This window comes from Malaclemys terrapin, chromosome 21 (genome assembly GCF_027887155.1).
Source record: "Malaclemys terrapin pileata isolate rMalTer1 chromosome 21, rMalTer1.hap1, whole genome shotgun sequence".
In the NCBI taxonomy this organism is placed as follows: Eukaryota; Metazoa; Chordata; order Testudines; family Emydidae; genus Malaclemys; species Malaclemys terrapin.
The window spans coordinates 17,066,641-17,093,512 of NC_071525.1; the positions used below are offsets into that span (position 1 = coordinate 17,066,641).

Below are 26,872 nucleotides of genomic sequence, written 5' to 3' on the forward strand. Positions count from 1 at the left end.
ACTTCGGGGCAGCGATTGCCACTTAGCTAGGAAGGTATGAAAGTTAGTCCTATTGATATAGAAAGCACTGGGAGCGCGAGGGGAGCGCGCTGTTCCGAGGAAAGGTATCGCTTCTCGGCTCTCTGAGCTGTGGTCCAAGTGTAGTATCTGTTCTTATCAGTTTAATCTTTATTAATTGCATCTGATAAGCTACTACCTAGATCTATATCAGTTTAATCTGAATCACTACTGATACACTGTATCAGTTCTCCTGACGAGCTCATGGTGCTCTGGGATGCATCCTGCAACCCCTAACACGCAACCTAAAGCTCTGACCGCTGTCCCAGCACAGCCTGTTGCTCGACACAGGCTCCCGGCTGTTACGCCTGGTCCTCCCCGGAGATCTTCTCAGCTCACTACCCGAAAGAAGTCTCTCGGTGTCTCAGAGCCATGGCAAACCAGCAGATCCAGAGGGAAGTGCGAAGACAAGGAGAATCGCCCCCAAGATGCTGCTGCAGAAAGCTCTTCCATCCGAAGACCAGCCTGCAGGAACACCACCGAGAGGAGGAAGGTAGACCCCGGTCCCCAGCCGCCGGGAGGCTGCCCTGCAGTGCTCCAGCCGCTGGACGAACCTGCAGCCGACCGCCAGCAGCTGCAACCACCGGGAGTCTGCTCCACCTCGCTCCTGCCGCGGGAAGAGCCGCAGCCGCGGAGAGACTGCCTCCCCACGCCCCTGCTACCCCAGACATCCACTGCCGCCCAGCTGCTGCTGCCGCCAGGAGTCCGTCCCCACGCGTCCCAGCTACCGGAGAGGAGCCCCGCTGGCCATCTGCTACCCCTGGGGCCAGGTATCCTTTCCACTGAGCCCCAGCACCTACTCCCTCCAGGGGACTCTCCCGCGGCTCCCCCACCACCCATGCCGCCGGGGGGTTGCCCCCCCTCCCCAAAGCGGCTGCCCCTGCCACCGGGGGACCCATGCCCCACGCCCTGGCCGCCCCCCCTGGCGCAGCCCGGGGACCCCCGCCACGCGCCCCAGCCGCTGCTGCTCCGGCCGCCGGGGGATCCCTGCCTCGAGCCCCAGCCCCTGTCGCGTGTCCACCTTGGGGAGCCGGGCCACGTGCTCCAGCTGCCCCTACCCCAGCCACCAGTGGGGGACTCCTGCCCCACGCCCTGGCCACCTCTGCCTGGGCAGCCCGGGGAGCCCCGCGGCGCGCCTCCGCCGCCCGGGGACTCCTGCCCCGTTCCCCGGCTGCCACTACCGGAGCAGCCCGGGGAGCCCCGCGGCGCGTCTCCGCCGCCGACGCACGGGGACCCCTGCCCCGATCCCCGGCTGCCGCTGCCGGAGCAGCCCGGGGAGCCCCGCGGCGCGCCTCCGCCGCCGCCGCTCGGGGACTCCTGCCCCGCTCCCCGGCTGCCGCTGCCGGAGCAGCTCGGGGAGCCCCGCGGCGCGCCTCCGCCGCCGCCGCCCGGGGACTCCTGCCCCGCTCCCCGGCTGCCGCTGCTTGAGCAGCCCGGGGAGTCCCGCGGCGCGCCTCCGCCGCCGCCGCCCGGGGACTCCGGCCCAGCTCCCCGGTTACCGCTGCCTACACGGCCCGGGGAGCCCCGCGGCGCGCCTCCGCCGCCCGGGGACTCCTGCCCCGTTCCCCGGCTGCCACTACCGGAGCAGCCCGGGGAGACCCGCGGCGCACCCCCGCCGCCGCCGCTCGGGGACTCCCGCCACGTGCCCCGGCTGCCGCCCGGAGACTCCTGCCCCGCTCCCCGGCTGCCGCTGCCTGGGCAGCCCGGGGAGCCCCGCGGAACCCCGCAGCCGCCGCTGGTCCCACCGCCAGGGGACTCCTGCTCCGCTCCCCAGCTGCAACTACTCGGGCAGCTCGGGGAGCCCCGCCACGTGGCCCAGTCACCGCTGCCTTGGCCACCGGGGATCTCCTGCTCCGCGCTGCTGCCGCCTATGCAGCCAGGGGATCCCCACCACCCGCCCCGGCCGCCGCTGTCTGAGCCCCCGGGGGTCTCCTGCCCCGCGCAGCTGCCGCCTATGCAGCCAGGGGATCCCCACCACCTGCCCCAGCCACCACCGCCCGAGCCGCAGGGGGCCTCCCACCCTGCGCCCCAGCCGCCACCGCTCGCAGTGACCGAGGAGCCCACTGATGCGCCCCGGCGGACAGGACCCCGACCCGCTGCCCGCCGACTGCCGCGGAACCTGGGAGACCTGCCCCCCCATCACCTGGCACTCCAGCTGCAGAGTGACTCCCCCGCTGTCCACCAGCTGCTCCAGCCACCGGGGGACCCCCCAACCACTCCCCTGCCACCCCAACCGCCGGGGACATCCACCACGCTCCTGCTGCTCCAGCCAACGGGAGACCCCCACACCGCCCCACAGCAGTCGCAACTGCTGAACACCCCACCCCACGTCCCCCGGCTGTCAAGGGAACTCTGCCACACGCCCCAGCCACCACGAGATGCCTCCCCGGTTCTCCTGCGGTACCCAGACACGCCCCCTGCTCCCCAGCTGCTCCAGCCGCCACGAGACGGCTCCCCTGTCCCCCGGCGGGCACCAGTCACACCCCCTGGCCCCCAGCAGTCCCCGCCCGACCCCCAGCGGGACACCCTTGCTGGAGAAACCTCTACTACCACTGAGACCCCCGCTCCGCAGGGGGGTGACGATGACACCATCTACCTCACATACCCCCTTGCCGCTGATGCGCTCACCTGCCCCATCTGCTCGCCGCCCCGGCGTTTCCGCCTCCTCGGAGGAGTCACCAGGCACTTGAAAAGGTGCCATGGCAAATCCACCACCTTCAGCTGCGCCCTCTGCAGCCTGCCCTTTGAAACTCAGAAGAGATGCAAGGCACACCAGGCCAGCTGCAAGAGAGCCCGTTCAGCGACAACTCTGGTCCCGGCCTCTCGCCCTCCTGTGCCCCGGCCCGCTGCTCCCGCGCCGCGTGGAAACGGGGCACCCCCGCCAACCGCCACCTTAAAACCCACTCCAACCCCCGAGCCGTTGGACCAGGGCCCCACCACCGAGACGGCACCTCCCACAGCAGGCAACGTTCACCGAGCCCCTACCAGCTGGACACCTTTCACATCCACCCAGGTGGCCCGTAAGCTCTCTGAGCTGAGGCGTCTTAGTGCACTCCCGACGCCCAACCAGCGCAACCCCATCCCAAGAAGGGTCAGCGCCCCGCCACGCGTGGCCGCCCGAACCCCTGCCCCCCGCGGAACCGACGCCGGTCGCCAGGCCACCCTACGGGCGCCAACCGCAGGAAGAGCCAATGCGACCCCTCAACCTGCACCTCGAACCCCGCCTACCGAGGGAACGGGGTCCACCCCCCAGCCCACTCTGCAAACTACTGCTGCCAGAGGCCCCAGGCCGATCCCTGCTGCCAGAAGGTCGCACGCTTCCGCGACAACCCCCCAGACAGCAGCCGCACACGGAAGACCTGGCATCACCCCCGCCCCCCTTGACCCTGTCCAGATTCCGCCAACAACCAGTGGCGATCCTACCCCACCAGCGACTACGCCCCGGGACCCAACCGCGGAGTCCCCCGACCCACAAGTGGGACAACCCATCGACCACACGACAAACTCGCTGCCCACGCCGACCGAGGAGCCCGAGGACCGGCGGCCGGAGCCTAGGCCAGCCACGCCTTGGCAGGCCGCCTGGATCGAGGAGCTCCAAGCGGCAGCCTCCTTCGCGGAATTTGACCTGCTCGTTGACAGGCTCACCCGCGAGCTGTCCGCGGAGATTGCCTTCAAGAGGACACCGAACCAGGAGACCACCCGGCCTGCCCCGAGACGGCCCGCCCCACACCGTGACAACAACACCAGGGGAGCTGGAAGGAGGAACACCGGCCGCCGTTTCGACCCGGCAGCCGCGTCAAGGATCCAGAAGATGTACCGTACGAACCGCCTCAAGGCCGTGAGAGAGATCCTCGACGGGCCCCCGTCGTACTGCACGATCCCGCCCGAGCGCCTCTACAACTACTTCCTCGGAGTGTTCGGCGGCGTGCCCAGGAACGACGCGCAGCGCCCGGAGTGCCTCCGCCCCCTGCCCCGCATTCCCGACGCGGACGGCCTGGAGGCCGACTTCACCCCTAAAGAGGTGACGGCCAGGCTCTCCAGAACCAAGAATACTGCACCCGGAAAAGACAGCATCCCCTACAGCCTCCTCAAGAAGCGGGACCCCGGCTGCCTCCTGCTCTCCAACATCTTTAACTTGTGCAAGCGCTTCGGCCGATCCCCCACCTCCTGGAAGAAGGCCATGACCGTCCTGATTCCCAAGAAGGGCGAGCGGGACGACCCCAGCAACTGGAGACCCATCTCCCTCTGCTCCACCATGTACAAACTGTACGCCAGCTGCCTGGCAGCCAGGATCACGGAGTGGGCGACGACCGGGGGAGCCATCAGCCCCGCCCAGAAGGGCTTCATGCCGTCGGAGGGGTGCTACGAGCACAACTTCCTTCTCCAGACCGTCATCCAGACGACCAGGAGAACACGGAGGCAGTGCTCGATAGCATGGCTCGACCTGGCCAACGCCTTCGGGTCCATCCCCCACCATCACATCTTCGACACTCTACAGGAGTTTGGGATGCCAGAGACCTTCCTCCACCTGATCCGGGAGCTGTATAAGGGCTGCAGCACCACCATCCGATCGGTAGAAGGGGAGACCGCAGAGATACCGATCCACAGCGGCGTGAAGCAGGGTTGCCCCCTCAGCCCCATCGTCTTTAACCTCGCCATGGAGCCGCTCCTGCGGGCGATCTCTGACGGCGCCGACGGCTTCGACCTACACGGCGAGAGGGTGAGCATCTTGGCCTACGCGGATGACCTGGTCCTGATCGCGGACGACCCCGAGAGGCTCCAGGGCATGCTTGACACCATCGGGAGAGCCGCGGACTGGGCGGGACTCCGCTTCAATGCCAAGAAGTGTGCGTCCCTCCACGTCGACGGGAGCAAGAGGGACTCGGTACTGATGACGGAGTTCCTCATCCAGGGCGAGTCCGTCGTTCCCCTGGCGGAGGGGCAGGCGTACCAGCACCTCGGCACGCCGACAGGCTTCCGCGTCCGGCAGACCCCCGAGGACACCATCGGGGAGATCATGCAAGACGCCGCCAAAATCGACACATCCCTGCTGGCGCCGTGGCAGAAGATCAACGCCCTCAACACCTTCCTGATCCCCCGCATCGCCTTCGTCCTGAGGGGATCCGCCGTGGCAAAGGTGCCCCTCAACAAGGCGGACAGCGCCATCCGGAAACTGGTCAAAAACTGGATGTCCCTGCCCCGGAGAGCCAGCAACGAACTCGTATACATCAAGCACAGGCACGGTGGTGCCGGCGTCCCCCGTATGGGAGACCTCTGCGACATCGCGGTCCTCACACACACCTTCCGCCTCCTGACTTGCCCGGACGCCACGGTAAAGAACGTCGCAACGACTGCCCTGCACGCCGCCACCGAGAAACGAATCGGCAGACCTCCCTCCGACCGAGATGTGGCCACCTTCTTGAGCGGCTCCCTGGACGGCGACTTCGCCCGGGACAGGGGAGACTTCGCCTCGCTGTGGACCCGCGCCCGCAATGCCACGCGCCGGCTGGGAAAGCGCCTGGGCTGCCGCTGGGAATGGAACGAGGAACGGCAGGAGCTGGGAGTCCTGATACCGCGGATCGGAATGGAGGACAACATCGTCGTCACCCCGGGAGCCAGAGGCGTGCTGGAGAGATCCCTGAAGGCCGCCGTCCACGCGCTCTACGTGGACGCCCTGAAGAAAAAGCCGGACCAGGGTAAAGTCTTCGAAATAACCAGCAAGTGGGACTCCAGCAACCACTTCCTCCCCACAGGCAGCTTCACCCGGTTCGCCGACTGGCGGTTCATTCACCGCGCCCGGCTGAATTGCGTCCCTCTCAACGGTGCCATCCGCCACGGGAACCGGGACAAACGCTGCAGGAAGTGCGGGTACGTCAACGAAACCCTGCCCCACGTCCTGTGCTGCTGCAAGCCCCACGCCAGAGCCTGGCAGCTACGCCACAACGCCGTCCAGGACCGTCTAGTGAAGGCCATCAACCCGCGTCTGGGAGAGATCGCTGTCAACCGCACCGTCCCTGGCACCGACAGCCCGCTGCGCCCGGACATCGTCGTCACGGACGAGGTGGGGAAAAAGATCATCCTGGTCGACGTAGCGATTCCGTTCGAGAACAGGACCCCGGCCTTCCGCGAAGCCCGAGCCCGCAAGCTCGAAAAATACGCCCCCCTGGCTGACACCTTGCGGACCAAGGGCTACGAGGTGCACGTCGACGCTCTGCTCGTTGGGGCCCTGGGTGCCTGGGACCCGTGTAACGAACGCGTGCTGAGGACCTGTGGGGTGGGCCGTCATTACGCGCGGCTCATGAGACGCCTAATGGTCTCGGACGCTATCCGTTGGTCCCGGGACATTTACACCGAGCACATCACCGGCCACCGCCAATACCAAGAGTGAGCCGGGGAGACCTCGTGCACCCACACACACCCCCTGCTGGACCCTATCCCCTGAGCCCTAAACCCACCAAACCTAGCTGAATCCCGCCACGTGAGGGTCACCCCATCCCCATTATCCAGCCCGCTTGCTTATACCCATGACTGTCCCTGCCTCCTGTATGGGTGGTGGACCCTCACCGTTTATCGACTGTCTCCTGATCCCGCCCACCGGTTACCCACCCCTCATTGGGGACATTGCAGTGTGTATATACTATGTGTGCTGCCCAGCCCCAAAACACCAACATACCCCCTTACTCTGCATGTTACCCCCAATGACCAATGACTAACGCTTCAAATTTTCTGTATCGTTTATTTCTTTAAATATTCTCTAATAAAATTTAAATCTGTTCTTATCAGTTTAATATCTGATATGTTCTCGATGTGAGAACTTTATATTAAATGGATTTTTGGACCAGGGAGATGGAATAGGAGCTTGCTCCTTCCACTCCATGCATCAGCCTGGTATTGCAGTATTTCCAGGTGTGGTGCGCCTCCCTCCGGGGAGAACATGGTTGTTCAAAAAATAGAAAAAAATCTTTTGGGTTCTATCAGTGTTCAAACTGTTTGATTGTTTTGTATGTTGTTGTTTTTTCTGATGGGGGTTTACCTACTTGAACAGCTGCTTCTTCCATTTCTATTCTATTCTTTCATAAAATTTTGAAAAGATTGGTTCTTACACGTTATGGAAGTGGGGGTTTTGGGTACGTGTCTCTCAGCTGTGTTACCCCCCCATAGAAGGGAATTGTTCCATTCCTTTCCCCTTGTGAAAATATTCCTGTTGTTACGCAGGGAGCAGGATGAGATCACATGGAGGAGAGAGGACTGTTCTAGGAGCTCCAGTATGGAACCAGTCCAGATCCAAGCAAAACAAGTGGTAAAACTCCCACTGACTTCAGTAATACAAGATCAAGCCCTTAGAAGAGGACTGTGAGTCCCAGGAAGGATGCAGGGGGTTGGACTAGATGACCTCTGATTTGCAGTCACAGTTCTCTCTTCTAAGGGCTTGATCTTGAGGACTGTGAGTCAGCACTGCAAATGTTGCCAGCAAAGGACTTCCCAAGAACGATGGCTTGCACGCACGCAGGTAGGTTTCAGAGCAGCAGCCGTGTTAGTCTGTATCCGCAAAAAGAACAGGAGTCCTTGTGGCACCTTAGAGACTAACAAATTTATTAGAGCATAAGCTTTCGTGGACTACTGCCCATTTCTTAGTGTGCAAGCGCAGAGTTCCCGAGGTGACTGAGGGGCATGAGGGGGAGTGGTCAATGGGTGCAGCTGCTGCTGGGCGGTGTGGGGGTCTCTTGGCTGGGGCAACAGGAGCGTGGGGGGGGTCCCTAGCTGCTGGGGCAGTAGTGGAGTGGTTGCGAGGTCTCCCGGCGGCTGAAGCGGCTGATGGACTGCGTAGGGATCGTTCGGCAGCTGGAGCGTCGAGTGGCGGGTGGGCGATTCTCTCGGACTCTGTGGCAGCTGGTAGGCGGCGGGCCGGGGTCTCATCTGCTGGGGCGCATCAGGGAGCTCCACGGACATTGCGTGCATTGGTGGCTGGAGCACAGGGTGGGAAGCCCCCGGCCGCTCGGGCGGTGGCGGCCGGGGCAGGTGGAGGGGGTCCCCTGGCTGCATAGGCGGCAGCGGCGTGGTGCAGGAGCCCCCCAGGGGCTCAGGCAGCGATGGCTGGGGCAGGTGGTGCGGCTCCCCATGGCGGTCGAGCAGCAGCGGCTGGGGAGCGGGGCTGGGGTTGCCCGGCGTCCCGAGGGGCGGCGGCGGCTGGAGCACGCCACGGGGCTCCCCAGGCTACTCGGGGAGAGGCAGCAGGGGCATGGGTCCCCTGGCGGCCCCAGCAGTGGCGGCCGGAGCGTGCCACGTGGATCTCCAGGCTGCCCGGGGGGCAGCGGCCAGGGCGCGTGGGAAGGGGTCCCCCAGTGTCCCGGGCAGCGGCAGCGGTCGGAGAGCGCCACAGGGCTCCCTGGACTGCTCGGCCAATGGCAGCCGGGGAGCGGGGCAGGGGTCCCAGAGTGACCCGAGCGGCTGCGGCGCGCCGCGGGTCCCCTCGGGCCAGAGCGACCAAGGAGCAGGGCAGGGGTCTCTCAACGGCCCCGGCAGCGGCGGCCAAAGCGCGCCGCGGGGCTCTCCTGGCTGCCCGGGGGGCAGCGGCCAGGGCGCGGGGCAGGGGTCACCTGGAGTCCTGGGCGGCAGCGGCGGCAGCACACCGCAGGGCTCCCTGAGCACACCGCAGGGCTCCCTGAGCACGCCGCATGGCTCCCCGGACTGCTCAGGAAGCGGCAGCCGGGGAGCGGGGCAGGGGTCCCAAAGTGGCCCGAGCGGCAGTGGCTGTGGCGCGCCGCGGATCCGCTTGGGCTAAAGCGGCCGAGGAGCGGGGCAGGGGTCTCTCAGCGGCCCCGGCAGCGGCGGCCAACGCGCGCCGCGGGGCTCTCCTGGCTGCCCAGGGAGCGGCGGTCCAGACGCGGGGCAGGGGTCCCATGGCGTCCCGGACGGCCGCTGGGCTCCCCGGACTGCTCGGGTAGCGGCAGCCGGGGAGCGGGGCTGAGGTCGCTCGACGTCCCAGGTGGCGGCGGTGGCTCGGATACGCCGCAGGGGTCCCCAGTCTGCACATGGGGCAGCGGCTGGGACGCAGGGCAGGGGTCCCCCGACGGCATGGGCGGTGGGGGGGCTGTGGGAGAGTCTCCACGCGCGGGTAAGTCCTGGGGCTCTCTGGGGCACTTACCCGGCATCCGGAGCAGCAGCTGGGCGCCGGAGGGTTTCCCAGGCGGCTGGGATCCAAGGAAGCAGTCCCCTGGCGGGAGGAGCAGCAGCTGGGCAGCGGGGTTCTCCGGCGGCCGGTCCATGATAGCCACATGGTGTGGCGGGCACCCTGCAGCTGGCCATCTGCGAGGGGCTTCCCTGGCGGCAGATGTGCCCGTCCTCCCCCTGCACTATATCCTACCCGTTGGGACTGCCCAGCCCCCAGATGCAGCCCTGCCTGCCCCGCCCCATGTCCCCACTCACCTGTATCAGGCCCCGGACCGAGGGCAGGGCTGCTGGCGGCCCCGCCAGGTCTTCCAGGCGGGCGCTCTCATAGCGGAACCTGCAGGCCAGAGTGCAGAGGTACAGGCCCCCGCACTGGTGCCATGGGTCACTGCAGCACTGCTGGGGTGACAGCCCCCCAGAGCCCTGACTCTGCCCCCTGCAGTACAAACTGCCACCACCTGGGGACCAAAGCCCCACAGCAGCCCCTCTCCCAAGCTCTGACTCTGCCACCCTACCCACCCCCCAGTACAAGCCACCACCACTGGGGGGCGACTGCTCCGTACAGCACCATGCACCCACACTGCCACCCCCTTAGTGGTACCCACTTGAGCGCCTCTACGTCGCGGGGAATGTCAATGCGGCTGGTGAGCTCTTGCATCTGCAGGGTGTTCTCCAGGGCCAGGTGCTCCAGGGCTGCCAGGACGTGGTTGGGAGGGTGGGAACCCACGATGTCCTGCGTGGGCAGAGAGGTGGGATGAGTCACAGAGGGGCAGGGACGCTGTACCCTCCATCAGGGCTGGCTCCAATACCCCAGTGCGGTGCTAGGGGGCGCTGTGCTGAAGGGAGCAGGGCAGGGGGCTCTCCCGGGGCAGTCAGGGCTGGCCCCGATGCCCCAGCCCGGCACTGGGGGCGCTGTGCTGCAGGGAGCAGTGCGGGGGGGATCCCCCAGCAGTCAGGGCTGCCCCAATGCCCGGCGCTAAGGGGCGCCCAGCTGTGGCTGCACCTTAGCACCAGGTGAGCTGACCCAGTGCAGTGTTACGTGCAGCTGTTCCCAGCTCAGAGGTGGCTGCATCTCTGCACCATGCGAGCCGTCCCCAGGGCCCCTACCCTATTGCGCCTCCCTCCCCCGTTACCTCCACCGTGCTCAACCAGTGCTGGTAGGATGCCTCCAGCAGCTCCTCGCTTGTCCCGCTGCTGAGAGACACACACATGGGGCGCGTCAGAAACAGAGCGGCGGAGGGGAAGGGGAGGGCAGGGGAGCTCGCAGGGTCTTACGGGAGGGCCCCAGACGTGCTGTGCTCGAAGAGCGACTTCAGGAAGTGGAAGCGCAGCTGGCAGGCCGTCCGCACGTCCCGCTGCGGAGAGACGGACAGACACTGGGACGGGTTCCCGGGGTGGGGAGGAGACGACGGCCCTCAAGAAAGCTGCAGATCACCAGGAATCACTGCTGGAATCACCAGGATCTACTGGATCCTCCCCCTTTATTGGGAGCCAGGCACCAGGCTCAGTGAGATCCCTCAGGATCCCAAGACCTGATTGCCAATGGCCCGACAGACTCCCCCCGGGTCCCGGCACCAGGCTCAGTCCGATTCGCTCCTCCTCCCCAACAAACCCCATCACCAGATCCCACGGTGAGATCACCAGAGCCCCATGCTGGCATTCACAGGGCTCAGATCACCGGGTACCCTGTGTCACTAGATCCTGCCTTGGGATCCCCAGATCCCCTCAAGATCCCAGGACTGGGATCCCCAGATCACCATCCCCAACTAGCACAGGGCAGCAGGATTCCCAAATTCCTCTCCGCCCACCCGGGAATCTACCCACTGTCCCCTCCCCACTCACCAGTACTTCAGGCTCCACGCCAGCAAGTCCGAGGTCAGGCACCTTCCCTCCCACTGTCAGCTCCACCTTGGCCTTTCTGCAGAGACCAGAGGCGGTCGTGAAAATAGGGTGGGGGAGAGGGGAAGCACAGTTCAGGACATCCCCCCACCCTCACCCCAATCCAGGTCCCATCTTCAGTGGGACTCTGCCATGGAGCAAAGGATCCAGAGAGATGCTACCCAGGATGGGCAGTCCCCTATCCCTAATGCCACACGCCATGGGACCCCCTCCCAAGGAGCAAAGGATTCTGGGAGTTACTACCCAGCAGAGATGTTCACTGGGTAGTGCTTCGGGAGCAAAGGATTCTGGGGGATGTGACCAGGAGCAGTGGGGACCCCATGCTAAGGACGGAACCACCCCCCACACGCCTGCTGATGTCCTGCAGCTGCTCCAGCCGCCCCCCCCCAGCTGTGTTATGCTGCCCTGCAGCTGCTGGCACTCCTTGGCCGTGCGGGCCGCATAGGCCTTGAGCAGCAGAGAGCATCGCTGGGCGTCGCGGATCCGCTCCTGGGCCGCCTCCAGGGAGACTTCTGTGGGGTGGGAGGAGAAAGAGCATCAGGGAAACCCCACCCCGAGCCCCAGATGCTAACCGCTAGGTCCCACTCCCCTCCCAGAGCTGGGGATAGAACCCAGGAGTCCTGGCTCCCAGCCTCTCCCCCTCCCCTGCTCCCAGAGTAGGAGACAGAACCCAGGAATCCTGAGGTGATGGGTGTGAATCCCACAGGCAATTGTCTGGGGAGGGAGCATGGGGGAAAAAAGCAGCAGCCCCATGGGCCACGGGAACCTTGCGGCTGGGGAAGAGACCACGTGGGGAGATGGTGCCCCCAAGGAGGGCAGGGTAGGGGAACAATCCTGCCCCCCACGAAGAAGTGGGGGAAATGGATCTGGGCTGCAGGGGGACGGTCCCACTGTGTGCTGGGGGAGAACAGATGGGAGGACTGGGGTGGACTTTGTGCCCCCCACCCCCACAGTGATGGGCTGGGGTAGAGCACTGGGGGCACACACTATGCTGGCCCCACAGATCCTTGGGGCTCCCCCCTTACCGTCAGCCATGACCTCGCTCTGGGCCGTCTCCATCTGCAGGTCCAACTGCTGCAGCTCCCCACGCATCGGGCCAGGCCCTGAGCCAGCTTCCGGCGCCGCTCCTGCTCCGGTTCCGACCTGCTGGGCTTTCCCTGTGAGGAGGGGGAGACACCGACTGGGGGCGGGGCTTCTCCTGGACAGCCTCGCCCTTGAGTGTGCCCCCCATCCACCCACCGCTATAGACCGAGGCATCCTGCTCACCCCACGGCAGGGCCCCTGGTCCACCCCACAGCACCCCAATCCCCCGCCCCACTGATCCCATCGCCATTTCCAAGACCAACAGCTCAGCAACAAGACACCCTCTGTCCCCTACCCTATCCCACCTCATAGCACCCCTCTGCATCACAATCCCACCCCAACTGACTTCCCACCCACTGCTCCCACCCTATCCCACCCCGCAGCACCACCTGATCCTCACCTTGCCCCACGACTCCATCCCCTACCCTGATCCACTCTATCCCACCCCACAGCACCCTGATCCCCTTCCCCGCCCCTCCAAGTCCAGATTACCATCCCCTACCCACCACCCCACCCACCACACCGCACAGCATCACCCAGTCCCACCCACAACACTCGTCCCGTCCCATCCCACTGACAGCCCTCACCCACACGCCCCTATCCACACCTGCCCCATACCCCATTCAACCAGCAGTCTCCACCGGCCCCCTCACCTCTGCCTCCTCCAGATGCTGGTACCTGAGGCAAGGCCTGAGTAAAGGAGGCTGAACGTGGAGAGCAACAGAGGCCTGAACGGACAGACGTCAGGGAGAGGTCGGAGCCACCAGGCTGGGGGGGTCCAAGGACAGGAGACAGACGCCAGCCAAGGGTCAACAAGAAAATTAAACCCGCTCCCCCCGTGCTATAGGGGAACGGGGACACCAGACTGAATGGGCCCAGGGGCTTGATCTAGGGGGCAGGGATGGGGTGGGACACTGGGCTGGATGGGCCCCTTGGTGAGAAAGTTGCCCATAGTAACAAGTCCCCAAGGGCAGAGGGGGACGAGGAAAGGATACCACAACAAGTTCCCTCGGATCTTCTTCACATTCCTGTGAGGAAAGAGAGAGGGATGAATCTACTGCAGAAACAGCAATGGCTCTGAGAGGGGAGTGGGGTCCAGTGGTTAGAGCAGCGGGACCAGGAGCCAGGACTCCTGGGTTCTACCCCTGGCTCTAGGAGGAGACCTGAAAATCAGAAGGCCCCATGTCCCATTCCCTGCCTCCCTGAGCCAGCTAGTCCCCTGCTGTGGGGCCGGGTGGGAGCCAGCAGCCCCTTGAGGGTGTTGACGTCACTAGGCCTCACCCTAGGTAACTCGGGAGGATGAAAGGCCACTAAGTGTCAATGAAGCCTTCCTGCACTAGGCCCAAAAGAACCAAACTCTATCCTTCCATGTTTAAACTCTAATCAACCTCAAAAGCCAGGTGCAATTGGAATATGTAAGCAACCAGTTATCTGTGTGCAACCCCCTGCTCAAGCAGTAATAATGAGGCCTGCATGTTTCTGGCTGAAGGGAAAAAGGACAAGATAACGGTTTAAAGAAGTTACTAACAAGGTAGGCTTATAGCTGCCAAGAATGACTTAACTATTACCAGGGACGGGAGGGGTAAAGGGCGGAATGGGGGGGAGAAAGGGAGGGCTAGAGGGGAAAGGGAGGGGTGAGGCTTAGCTGCAAAATGTATAAAAGAAGAAAAACTGTTCCTGTTAATGTGCTTGATTTGAGACTTGCCAGTCTCCTTGCACCGCTTTGGGATCCCAAATAAACTTTGTTTGCTTCTCCCCCTGGTGTGTTTATTGGCACGAAGCACACCGGGCAACGAACCCGCTGTTGCTTTGCCTCGGGCACTCTGTGCTGGCAACAGTTTTGGCGCCCAACGTGGGGCTCGAGGCTGAAATTTAGCCTTGCCCGGACCCCTCTCGGAGGTCGACAGATTGCGGCGACGACCAACGCCCAGCGCGCACCGGTGACTTTACCGGGGGCCTCGGCTGAGATGTGGTTTGGTCGACCCCGGAGGCACAACGGTGCAACGCGCTCGAGTAGTGGAGAAGCCGCTACGGGCGACGGTGGGGAACCGGTCCCATGGATAGGGCGACGGTGCAGAACCGGACCCTTGGATAAGGTAGGAACAGTCCAGTGGGGACTTTATCTGTCTTGACCTGGGGACGCCCAGGGTCTACCTGTTATGACCTGGGGACGCCCAGTGTCTCCCTAATATGGGGCAGGGGCAGAGTACTGCAGGCAGGGCAAGGTGTACACCCTTGGAATGCATTCTGGTGAACTGGAAAGTGTTTGGCGCAAATCCAATAACTAAAAGTAAACTGAAAAGGTTCTGTACAGTAGACTGGCCTCAATATCAGCTAGAGGACCAGGAAAGGTGGCCACCGGAAGGATCACTTAATTATAACACGATCCTTCAATTACTTCTGTTTTGTCAGCAAACGGGTAAATGGAATGAACATATGTATGTACAGTTGTTTATGTTGCTAAGAGATAGGTTAGATATTTTGCAAAAGTGTAATTTGACTCCGACAGGTTCGGTAGTAGTTACTGTTAGTCCCCAGAACCCCCCCACCCCAGAGCTGTAATGGCAGGTCCAGTGACCCCTTCGGCTATCACACCCCCACCATATAAAGACAAGGTGTCTCAGGTCCCAGAGATTGCCCCCTCGGTGGAATTTTATCTGTTGATCACTGAGACCATGGTGTCCAGACATGGCTCAGATAGGAATCAGGCCACTACTATGCAGGTTTACACCCATGTGCCTTTTAACCCGGTGGACCTAGCAGCCTTTAAGGCACAGGCAGGAGAATTCTCTACGAACCCAAGCAAGTCTATCTCGGTCTTTGAAGGGTGCCTGGCTAGCTGTAAGCCTGACTGGGATGACTGTAATGTCCTTATGCGGACCCTGCTGTCTGAGGTGGAGCGTAATCAGGTTGTGTCTAAAGAAAAGGAAAAGAGGCAAGCAAAAATGATGGTCACAGCAGTACAGGCCGGTGGCAGGGGAAGATTTCAGGAAGGTGGAAGGGGCTGGGGAATGAGAGGACGTGGGCGCCCTGGCTCACAGGAAAGGCGTCTGGGTTGCAACCAGTGTGCCATATGCCGGAAGGAGGGACATTGGAAAAATGAGTGCCCTGAAAGGGAAGGTACCCCTATGATGGCAGCGGAGGATCAAGAATAGGGGTGTCAGGGGAGACGGACTATCCTGCCCCCGGAACCCCGAGTAAACATGAGGGTGGGAGATTCGGACATAGACTTTTTAATAGACTCTGGAGCTGCACGAACCGCCGTAAATCAACCCCTGCAGCTGCCTGTGTCAGAGTCCCTCACTGTGGTGGGTGCCACAGGGAAAGGAACCAAGTGCCCAGTATATGCCCCAGCGGAATGTGCTTTGGGAAACAGAACTCTATCTCACAAACTGGTTTACCTCCCTGATTGTCCAAAGCTTCTACTAGGACGGGACCTGCTTTGTCGCTTAGGAGCCACCCTGCATTTCACCCAAGATGAAATAACCCTCACCTTACCCCCAGAGAATGCCTGGATAATGACTCTTGCAACTGAGCCCTCAGCTTTGCAAGCCCCAGAGTGGAGCCAGTGGGAAGACAAAAGGAGGGTTAAAAAGCAGCTTTGCTGGACAGTGCTGGCCCAGGGATTTAAAAATTCCCCCACTCTGTTCGGCCAGGCCCTGGCCAGAGACTTGGAGGAGTGGGACAATGAGGACAGGGTCCTCCTCCTGCAATATGTGGATGAATTGTTAATTGCCGCTGTGGGTCTCACCCCTTGCCTTAAAGCCACTGTGAGCCTCCTGAACTTTGTTGGACTCCTCAATAGTGGGTGTGCTCGTCCTGGTGTGTTGCTCCAAAGCTCTGTATAGAAGTTATTTTGCTGGATAATGGCAATGTGTATGTGTTCATTGTTGGGAAAAGGTGTATGAGTGAAGAGTGGAAGTTTCCTTTGTAGGTTAAAAGGAGCCAAGAAGGAGAGCAAGAAAAAGAACAGAACGAGTTAACTGAGGGAAAAAATATATAGCTAGCAAGCTCAGTCCAAAGATAAGATGCTGGCCCCATCCAAGGGCATTGTTCACAGCTAAGACTTGTCTGACAACCAGGAAAAGGGGGGCCTGAATCTGCCCAAGCAACTATGAGATCTGCAAAACACTGCCAGGCATTAATGAAATGTGTAAGGTTTCTTTTCTCACAGATAAAAGAAGTGCTAACCAAAGACTCTAGCAGCCCTGCCATTCATTGAAATAAGGAGACTGAGTCTACGTAAGGTCCATCAACGAAAAACTGCTTTGGCTCCACACTGGAAAGGCCCTTTCCAAGTTCTGTTAACCACCAACACCGCTGTGAAGTACCAAGGACTGCCCACCTGGACCCATGCTTCTCACTGTAAAAAGCCCCCTCCACCTCGAGAGGACTCTCCGACTGATGATAAGCCTATTTAAAGACAGGGTGATGTGCTAGTAACCTCTCCCCTGTATGATGCTGAACCACACTGTTTCAGGAAAATAGGAGAAGGAACACTTGCTTCATTGAAACCACAAAGTCCAGGAATTCCTGACTACAAAAGACATTAAGAACTGACCCTGGTGAAGAAACAAAGAATTATACGCTGGCAGGGAGGCTCTTAGACCCCTGGCCTCCCAGGTACAGGCTGAATGTCTAGTCTGCCAAAAGAACAACTCTCGACCAGGAGTGTCAGTGCCACCAGCCACTCTGGAACCTACCCCAGGCCTGGTTTGGCAAATAGACTTTACTGAGTTCCCCCGGACCCAAGGATTCAAATACCTTTTCGTCTTGGTGGATCGATTCAGCGGATGGCCTGAAGCCTTCTCACGCCATAACAACACTGCCAAGACGGTGGCTCTGAAATTTGTCAAGGAGATCATTCCCCGCTTCGGACTCCCCCAGTGGATGGAATCTGACAACGGAACACACTTCACATCCCAAGTTGTTCAGAAGATATCGGATGCCCTGCAAATCCCCTGGAAGCTCCACACTCCATGGCGACCGCAGGCCAGTGGAGTAGTGGAATGCACAAATCAGACACTTAAGCGGCACCTCTCAAAGGTCTGCCAAGAGGCTTCCCTTAAGTGGCCTGATGCCTTACCCCTTGTTTTGCTCCGCATTCGCGCTCTCCCTAAGGGCAGGTTAGGGCTCAGTCCCTTCGAGATTGTTTGGAAGGGCATGGCCTATGAACGGTACACCGGTTCTGGCAGGGGAGTGGGAAATGGGGTGTGGCTTTTTATCTCAGTACATGTGCTCTCTGTCTGCTGTTCTTTGTTCTCTCCACAGGTATACCAGAGATTTGCAGCCTCTCCCGCTGAATGCCCCTGTCCACTCTCTGCAACCTGGTGATTCCATTCTCGTTCGGACCTGGAAGGACGAGCCTCTCCAAGAGAAGTGGAAGGGACCCCACACCGTCCTGCTGGTCTCCCACACAGCAGCAAAGGTCGAGGGACACAAGAACTGGATTCATCACTCCCGTCTGAAGGCAGTGCCCGCTCCTGAACAGTGGACCATCCAGCCTACGGAAAAGGACTACCAGCGACAACCTGGGACTTAAACTGTTATTCAAAAGACAATAAGATCTGCTTGGAATGCCCTGTGGTCTCTCTGGACAGTCGCAGCGCACTCCCCGTGAAAACTCTAAGCGTTAGTTGTGTTTACTCTCACAAGGCCGGCCTAACCTGGTGGCCTGGTCCTTTTGTTTTTAATCTGCCTACTATTGGTAATTGATATTTTGTGGGTATTTGGGGAATTGTAATTGTTAGGCCCTAGGGTCACCTGCCCAGCATGAGTTCAGGTCCAGGGTCTGCCACAGTGGTACTCTTTGCCATAGGGACACTCCTCTCGTTACCTCCCGTTTCCCCCCAGGCACATGTGGGATGGAAAGGGATCCCTACTAACTTGGAAACAAACACATATGAGTCCTTGAAGGTTTGCTTTGCCCAGGAGTTTAATCTCTCTAACTGCTAAGTATGCTCCCAAATCCCGCACCACGCAGCAGGGTTACCCTGAAGGGTAGTTCCCCAGAAATCCTGGCATACCCTCTCATTGAAAACCCCAGCTTCATAGCACTTAATCATGTCTTGTCCACAGAATATGAGAAAACTCAGCCAAAAGCTTGTTGAGTATTCTCAAAGGAGGGAGTTGTTGACGTCACTAGGCATCACCCTAGGTAACTCGGGAGGGTGGAAGGCCACTAAGTGTCAATGAAGCCTTCCTGCACTAGGCCCAAAAGAACCAAACTCTATCCTTCCATGTTTAAACTCTAATCAACCTCAAAAGCCAGGTGCAATTGGAATATGTAAGCAACCAGTTATCTGTGTGCAACCCCCTGCTCAAGCAGTAATAATGAGGCTGCATGTTTCTGGCTGAAGGGAGAAAGGACAAGATAACGGTTTAAAGAAGTTACTAACAAGGTAGGCTTATAGCTGCCAAGAATGACTTAACTATTACCAGGGACGGGAGGGGTAAAGGGCGGAATGGGGGGGAGAAAGGGAGGGCTAGAGGGGAAAGGGGGAGGGTGAGGCTTAGCTGCAAAATATATAAAAGAAGAAAAACTGTTCCTGTTAATGTGCTTGATTTGAGACTTGCCAGTCTCCTTGCACCGCTTTGGGATCCCAAATAAACTTTGTTTGCTTCTCCCCCTGGTGTGTTTATTGACGCGAAGCACACCGGGCAACGAACCCCGCTGTTGCTTTGCCTCGGGCCTCTGTGCTGGCAACAAGGGGAAAGGCCCCACGCCCCATTCCTCTCACCTCTGGTGGTGCATGTGCTGGGTGACGTATCTCCAGATCTCCGCACACTGGCCTGAGCACATCCTGGGGATACAGAGCGACAGCGTCAGCCCAGGGGGACATGACTGGAAACCTCTACAAGGAGCATGGGAGGCCCTCGGTTCAGGGTTGTATATTACCACCCCCCCGCCCCTTTTCCTTCTCTCCCCCCTCCAGGCCTGGCTCATCCGGGTAACCTCACAGGGCTTGGGGGTAATATCTCTGGGGGCTGGCAGGCCCTTTTCTGGGGGGAGTGTGGAGGGGGGGGTCTGGTCCCACAGCTGGAACATAATGAATGGGGCCAGGTGGGGTGGGGGCCATAGGGCACGGGGGTTCGCAGAGAGGTCCCGGGGGGGTGATAGGCGGGGGGGGGCTGGGGCAGGGAGGGAGGGAGGTACCAAGGAGAGGGGACAAGGGGGGTCCAAGGAGGAAGGAGCGAGGCCGCCCCCCAAAGCAGGGACCCCGAGGGAGCAGGGGCCAGGGGCCGGGGGAGGGAGAGGCAGGAGCCCGGGGAGGACAAGGAGGGAAACGGGAACCTGGGGAACAGGAGACGGGGGAAGTCCCGGGGAGCGGGGGGAGGAGCCGGGGGGATCCCGCGCTGGGGGGCCCGGGGCTCTCACCGGCGGAAGGCCCCGTCGGGGGGCACCTTCGCGGGGGGCAGCCCCATCTCCTGGGCTGCCCAGAGCTTCAGTTCCAGCGCGGGTCCGCCCCGCTCCATGCCGGGACCCGAACAGCCGGGCATGCCAGCCGCTGCCGCAAAGCCCGATGGGAGCCGCGGGGCTGCCGGGAGCTGTAGTCTGGGTGCGGGGCCTGCCGGGAATTGTAGTCCGGGGGGGTGCGGCCCGTAGTTCGGGGGGGCGGGGCCCGTAGTTCGGGGTGGCGGGACCTGCCGGGAGCTGTAGTTGGGGGGGCGGGGCCCATAGTTCGGTGGGGGCGGGGCCTGCCGGGAGCTGTAGTTGGGGGGACAGGGCCCGTAGTTCGGGGTGGCAGGACCTGCTGGGAGCTGCAATTTGCATTGTCCCCCATTCCCGTGGGTCACACCATAGGCCCCAAGGTGGCCCCTACGCCATTTGTAACAGCGCCACCTGGAGGCTTCTGGCAGAACAAAGATAAGGAGCAGCTCACGTGCCCTGGAGACTGAATTCCCTCTGGGGTCTTTGCTAGGGTTACCATATTCAAACATTTAAAAAAGAGGACACTCCACAGGGCCCCGGTCCCGCCCCCGGCCCCGCCCCAACCCCGCCCTTCCCCATCCCCGGCCCCGCCCCAACCCCACCCCTTCTCCGCCCCCATTCCAACCCCTTCCCCAAAGTCCCTGCCCCAACTCTGCCCCCTCCTCTGAGCACCCCGCATTCCCCCTCCTCCCTCCCACTCTGATCTTGGTTGGGGTTGCTAAGTGCTTCCCTGCTCCCCACTCGCCCCGCAGCCCCTATGCCCCTGCCTGCCCTGCTCCTCCTCACCCTGCAGCCTCTGCACCCCCCCGCCCCTGCAGCCTCTGTGCACCCTGCTCCCCACTCACCCTGCAGCCTCTGCGCCCCCCCTGGAGCCTCTGTGCCCCCTGTTCACCACTCGCCCTGCAGCCTCTGCACCCCCTGCCCCTGCAGCCTCTACACACACACACACCCCCGCCGCCTGCCCTGCTCCCCCCACTCACCCGGCAGAGGGAGAAATGCAGGCTCCATGTAGAAATCCCCCCCCGGACGGTCATTTAACACTGAAAAAGCCGGACATGTCCGGGGACACCCGGACGGATGGTAACCCTAGTCTCTGCTGAGCCATTCTGTACCCCAGGGGTTCCCAAACTGGGGTCGTGAGGTTATTACATGGGGGAGGGGGTGTCGCAAACTGTCACCTCCAGCATTTATAATAGTATTCAGGGCCGGCTCCAGGCACCAGCTTAACAAGCAGGTGTTTGGGGCGGCCGAGGGAGAGGGGCGGCACGTGCGGCAATTCGGGGGCGGCAGGTCCCTCACTCCCTCTAGGAGCGAAGGACCTGGCGCCGAACTGCCGCCGCCGATCGCGGCTTTTTTTTTCCCCCCAATTGCCGCCACCGGTCGAGATCGCGACTTTTTTTTTTTTTGCTTGGGGTGGCAGAAATGCTGGAGCTGGCCCTGATAGTATTCAATATAAAAAGGTGATTTTAATCTCTAAGGGGGATTGCACTCAAAGGCTTGCTGTGTAAAAGGAGTCACCAACACAAAAGTTTGAGAACCACTGCCCTGGCTTCCCTGCTAATGCCCCCCTCCCCTTTAGGGGGCAGAGGAGAGCTCTGGCCTCATGGCCTGTTCAGCCTGCCCTGGTTAATACCTCCGGGTGTTGATTTTGTGCTTCAGACACATGTTTGCTAGGAACAGAGCTGAGATGCTCACAGCTCACTCCACCCAGCTGCCTACCAGGGAAAAGCTCCTGCCCCCTCTCTCCATCTAACCATTAGATCCCACACCCCTCTCCAAGCCAAGCATAGAAACCCAGGAGTCCTGAGTCCCAGTCCCCCTGCTCTAACCCATTGGACCCCCACTCTCATCCCAAAGCCAGAGATAGAACCCAAAAGTCCTCACTGCCAGTCCCCCTGCTCTAACCACGAGATCCCACTGCCCTCCCAGAGCGAAGGAGAAAACCCAGGAGTCCTGGTTCCCCGTTCCCTGCTCTAACCTGTAGACCCCGCTGTGACGTTCCCCTCTGGTGCTATCCGGACTGGTGATCTGCTAGGTCACTCCTATCCTTGCCTCTGGGAGCCAGCCTTACCCTGCTCTGCTGGGAGAACCCCCACTCCTGGGCTGTTCACGCACAGCCTCTGGCCTAAAGCTGCTCCTTGGATTGTGCAACTGAATCCACTAGCCAATATCTCCGGTCCCAGACACAACCCTAGGAACCTCCATCTTGCAGTGTCCAGTTATGCCTGCTGGTGGTGGTGTCTGTAGATGTAGGTAGAAGAGAGAGAGCATGACAAAATGTCTTTTCTGCCTGGTCCACACTAACCCCCCACTTCGGACTAAGGTACGCAAATTCAGCTATGTTATTAACGTAGCTGAATTCGAAGTACCTTAGTCCGAAGTTACCGCGGGTCCAGACGCGGCAGGCAGGCTCCCCCGTCGATGCCACATACTCCTCTTGCCGAGCTGGAGTACCGGCGTCGACGGCAAGCACTTCCGGGATCGATCCCAGAAGATGGATCGCTTACATCCGGACCAGAAAGTAAGTATAGACGTACCCTTCCTTTTATCATGTTCTTTCTTTCTGCTTGGCTTTGCCCCCCCGCCCCATGAGTCACATGAGCATTAACCTCATCGCAGTCCCAAACTAACCAAAGGAAAGGGGGTGACTCACTCGAGTGTCTAACAGATACTTTTGTTGTTGCCTAGGCCAGCGTCCTTTGTTCCTGTGAGGCTGGGCTGGGTTTGTCCCATACATGCCCTGATGAGGTGTGAACTGACCCTCTGCTCTTGGAGAGTTTTTCCCTGGGCTTGCTTTAAGCCATGAGGATACATTTTCAGTCTCATAACTGTATACATGAAATTATAACCTATAACCTTACTGTAATATTACTGTAACAATTACTATAACATCACTATAACAACCATGCTCAGTGCATCATGAGCCTTCCGAAGACACCCGACATGACAAACTTTGCATTGGATACCACACAATCGTTTTATAAGGATGAACATGCAGGTGCTGCGTGTTCCCCCGAGGTACAGAGTGTCACACCTCCCGCCTCCCCAATCTGGCCTGCCCCGGGTTGCCGGGTGGTGCAGGTAGGGTGACCAGATGTCCCGATTTTATAGGGACAGTCCCGATTTTTGGGTCTTTTTCTTATATAGGCTCCTATTACCCACCCATCCCCCGTCACGATTTTTCACATTTGCTGTCTGGTCACCCTAGCTGCAGGGGCAGGGTCCTGGGGAGAAGGGGAAGTGCGAGGGTGGGGCCTCGGGGAAGAGGTGGTGCCTCAGGTGAAGGGGCAGGGCAAGGACGGGGTGTCGGAGGAATGGGCGGTGCGAGGACGGGGTGTCGGGGGAAGGGGCAGCATTGGGGTGGGGCCTTGGGGAAAGGGGCGATGCGGGGTGCAAGCTTGGGGAGAAGGGGTGATGCAGGGATGGGACTGGAGAAGGGGCAGAGCGAGGGCGGGGCCTCAGGGGAAGGGGCAGTGTGGGGGTGGGGATTGGGGGAAATGGGCGGTGAAGGGACAAGGCCTCGGGGGAAGGGGCAGTGCGGGGGTGGGGATTCGGAGGAAGGGGGGGTGCAGGGGCGGGGCCTTGGAGGAAGAGGCAGTGCAGGGGCAGGTCCTGGGGGGAGGGGCAGTGCAGGGCACGGATTTGGGGGAAGGGGCGGAGTGAGGGCAGGGCATCGGGGAAAAGGGGCAGGGAGGAACCACCCAGCGAGTCTGCAGGCACAACAGAGGTCCGCCCCACAGAGGATAAGGAAGGGGAAGAGGACTACACCTACCTCCAGTACGCGATCCCAACAGACCTCCTCCTCTGCCCTTTCTGCTTTCTCTTCCGTGAAGTGCAGACCCTCGGGGCCCTCAGCAAGCACATTCGGAAAGCCCACAACAAGGTGTTCGCCTTCCAGTGTAGCCGCTGCGACCTACCCTTTGAGACTCAAAAGAAATGGAAGTATCATCAAACCACATGCAAGGGACCCCTCATGACAGCGACGGCCAATTCTGACGACACCCTGTGGGTCCCAACTCTGACCCCCGCCGATGCTCTGGCTTCAGCACGCCAGCCAGTGTCCCCAGAGCCACAAGGCGTAAGGGGGGACCAACCGCCAGTCGAGGGAAGCACGACCTCTGTCTCGAGGACCGACCGACAGGACGGCGCCACCAAAAGAGCCAGCCCTGTCTCCAGAATCCCCACGCTGGACCCTGCCGTGAGGGGGATTACTGCCATCTCGCAAGTCAGCAACCTCACCAGATACCTCAGCAACCTCATGGAGACCATCCAGCACAACATGGATGGGAGCCGGGACAGCGCTCCCTGACAGGTAACCTGATACCGCCCTGCCGTAGGAGCAATCGACGCCGCCCCCCAGGCCGCCCGGTGAGATCCAGCTGACGGAGGAGCCTCCCGCAGCCCCCAGATCCCACAGCGAGACCCCACCCCCGGGAGACCCAACACCTCCTCCAGGGTTGTCCAGCGACACCCCAACTGCAAAAAGTCTTGTGCCCCAGCTGGATACCGCCTGCAGGAGAACCAGCACTGTCCTCAGCGCTTCCAGACACGCGTCCCCCCAAAGTCCAGCACGGGTGCTTCCAGAACCCCCCTCCCTCCCAAAAGAGCCAGGGCTGCCTCGGAGACACCGAGAGCTGCCCCCTCCCCCGCACACTGCACTAGGACTCCCACCTCAAGATCCGCCTGAACACCACTCCCCACTCCGAGAGACAACGAGGCCGCAGATTGTCCCCGCAGCACCTGAACCTGCGGAGACAGTACAGCAGGAGGAGCGACGGCCGCGAGCGAGGGGCACCACGTCGTGCCAAACCGCCTGGACAAAGGAGCTGGCGAAGGCTGACAACGGCGAGAACGTTGACACCCAGCAGCCAGGAGGTCCAGGAGGCAGTGCGCCGTAGCATGGCTCCACCTGGCCAATGCCTTTGGGTCCATACCCCACCATCACATCTTTGCCACTCTGGGAGAGTTCGGGATGCTGGAAACCTTCCTTCAGATTCTCCGGGACTTTAAAAGGACTCTCGCTCCCAAATGCTGCCTGGCTGGTAACTGCGGAGGGATTGCACAAGAGAGAGTCAGAGCCAGGGAGAGAACCCAGGAGTCCTGGTTCTCACCCCCTCCCCCTCCCCCTCCCCCTCCCCTGTAACCACCAGACCCCACTCCCGTTTTAGATTGTAGGCTCGCTGCCTCTTCTATCCACCCACCCCACCTGTCCATCCCTTTGCTGCAGGTTTTTGGGGTGTCACCCCTCCTCTGCACTCCCCCAGTGCAGCCCAAGGCCTTCCCTCCCCCCAATCACATATCCTCTCCACCCTGGTGCTGGATCATCTGCCCGGCTTCCCACGCCCCCTCGGGGTGTGCGGCGTGGCTGGGGATTGTGCAACGGCCCAGCACCAGGCAACGCAGAACGGAAACCATAGGCCCTGCCCCGCCTCATGCGAGCTGCCCTCCAGGTGCATCAGAGCCCAGTGCCCGCACCTGCACCCTCCTGTGCCACAGGGGGCGAGCTGCAGCCACCACCACATTCCACAGACGGGCGAAGGGTCAGGCCAGCCAGCCCATGTAGGATGGGGGAATCACCACCTGGGTCGACAGTATTTGGGTTGTGACACACGGAGAAGCGGTTGTCACTGCAGCCGACAGAGAGCAGCAGAGCATGCACACACACACACACACAATTGCAAACATACACAAACACCTGCACAAATCCAGCCACACACCAACACAACTGCTAACAGATGCAAACACATGCAGAAATCCAGCCACATGAACACACACATCTGCACAGCCACATGCACCACCCGTGACATTACCGATGCTTTATAAAAATACTCGTCTACCCTGATATAACGCTGTCCTATCGCTGCCAAAAAATCTTACCGCGTTGTAGGTGAAACCGCGTTATATCGAACTTGCGTAGATCCACTGGAGTGCGCAGGCCCCCAATCCCCCCGCCCCGCCCCCCCGAGCGCTGCTTTACCGCATTATATCCGAATTCGTGTTATATCGGGTCACATTATATCGGGGTAGAGGTGTATGTTTATGAGTGTGAAAATGATGTAACTGGAATATGCTTTATGCTTTATGCAAAAGGTCTCTTGTACGGTATCATTACAAAGCTTATAATCTACTGAGTGTGCTCATCCTAATTGTATGTATGTATCATTCTTGTATCTGAAGCTAGAAATATGAAGTATTACTCTGAAGTCCTATTGTAATTATGCAAAGTGTGGGCCATTAATGGTGGCTTGGAATCTTGATGGCTCCCATTGACTAGGACAATTGGTTGTAAATGGCTCTGTTTACTTGCAAGCTTCCTGTGTTCCTGTGAGTCAGGTTGGGAAGAATGGAGGCCTGGGGGCTCACAGGACATGTGACCATGTCGCCTGATACTGGAATCCATCTTAAACCTGGTGCTTTTCCATTTAGAAGGAGGGGTGGGGACCCAGAGAGAGTCAAAGGATTCCCACCTTGTGCCAAAGCTATAAAAGGGGGTGGAGCAGGACAAGGGGGGTCCCAGTCATGTGAAATCCCCTGCTTTTCACCTAAGATGCCTGCTGGAACTAACAAGGTCTGTACCAGGGGAAAGGATGGGCCCAGACTAGGAAGGCATCCAGTCTGTGAAAGAAGCTTATTGGAACATCTCTGAGGGTGAGATATTACCTGTATCTGTTTCTTAATGTATTAGTCTTAGACTTGCGTGTTTTGTTTTATTTTACTTGGTGACTTACTTTGTTCTGTCTGTTATTACTTGAAACCACTAAAATCCTACTTTTTATACTTAATAAAATCACTTTAGTTTATTAGTAAACCCAAAGTCAGTGATTAATACCTGGGGGAGCAAACAGCTGTGCATATCTCTGTCAGTGTTATAGAGGGCGAACAGTTTATGAGTTTATCCTGTTTAAGTTTTATACAGAGTAAAACAAATTTATTTGGGGTTTGGATCCCATTGGGAGCTGGGTGTCTGGGTGCTGGAGATAGGTAACTTGCTAAGCAGTTTTTGGTTAAAGTCTGCAGCTTTGGGGGTGTGGATCAGACCTGGGTCTGTGTTGCCGCAGGCTAGTGTGTCTGGTTCAACGAGGCAGGTTCTGGAGTCCCAAACTGGCTGTAAAAAACAGGCTCAGAGGTAATTCCAGCACATCAGGTGACAGTCCCAAGGGGGTCTCTGTGACTGAACCCACTACAGCCCCTTCCTCCGACGCCCCGCCCTCGCTCCTCCCCTTCCCCTGAGAC

At 60.2% G+C, this 26,872-nt stretch overlaps 1 protein-coding gene, 1 non-coding gene and 1 pseudogene across 2 annotated transcripts in view; 2 read left to right on the plus strand and 1 right to left on the minus strand.

Annotated features, from left to right (window-relative positions):
* LOC128827358 (HAUS augmin-like complex subunit 5) overlaps nucleotides 1–19,683 on the minus strand; it is a 90,530-nt gene extending 70,847 nt beyond the window's left edge. Inside the window, 13 exon segments of the mRNA XM_054011214.1 lie at nucleotides 9,484–9,562; nucleotides 9,831–9,958; nucleotides 10,359–10,419; nucleotides 10,501–10,580; nucleotides 11,068–11,139; nucleotides 11,471–11,509; nucleotides 11,512–11,636; nucleotides 12,150–12,215; nucleotides 12,218–12,281; nucleotides 12,861–12,885; nucleotides 13,203–13,235; nucleotides 18,948–19,010; nucleotides 19,586–19,683. Of these exon segments, the coding sequence (XP_053867189.1) occupies nucleotides 9,484–9,562; nucleotides 9,831–9,958; nucleotides 10,359–10,419; nucleotides 10,501–10,580; nucleotides 11,068–11,139; nucleotides 11,471–11,509; nucleotides 11,512–11,636; nucleotides 12,150–12,215; nucleotides 12,218–12,281; nucleotides 12,861–12,885; nucleotides 13,203–13,235; nucleotides 18,948–19,010; nucleotides 19,586–19,683 (933 nt within the window).
* LOC128827579 (U2 spliceosomal RNA) lies at nucleotides 107–227 on the plus strand (annotated as a pseudogene).
* LOC128827562 (U2 spliceosomal RNA) lies at nucleotides 6,795–6,979 on the plus strand. The gene has a single exon (XR_008442990.1). It is a non-coding gene; the product is annotated as a U2 spliceosomal RNA (small nuclear RNA).
* Nucleotides 19,684–26,872: the final 7,189 nt, after the last annotated feature.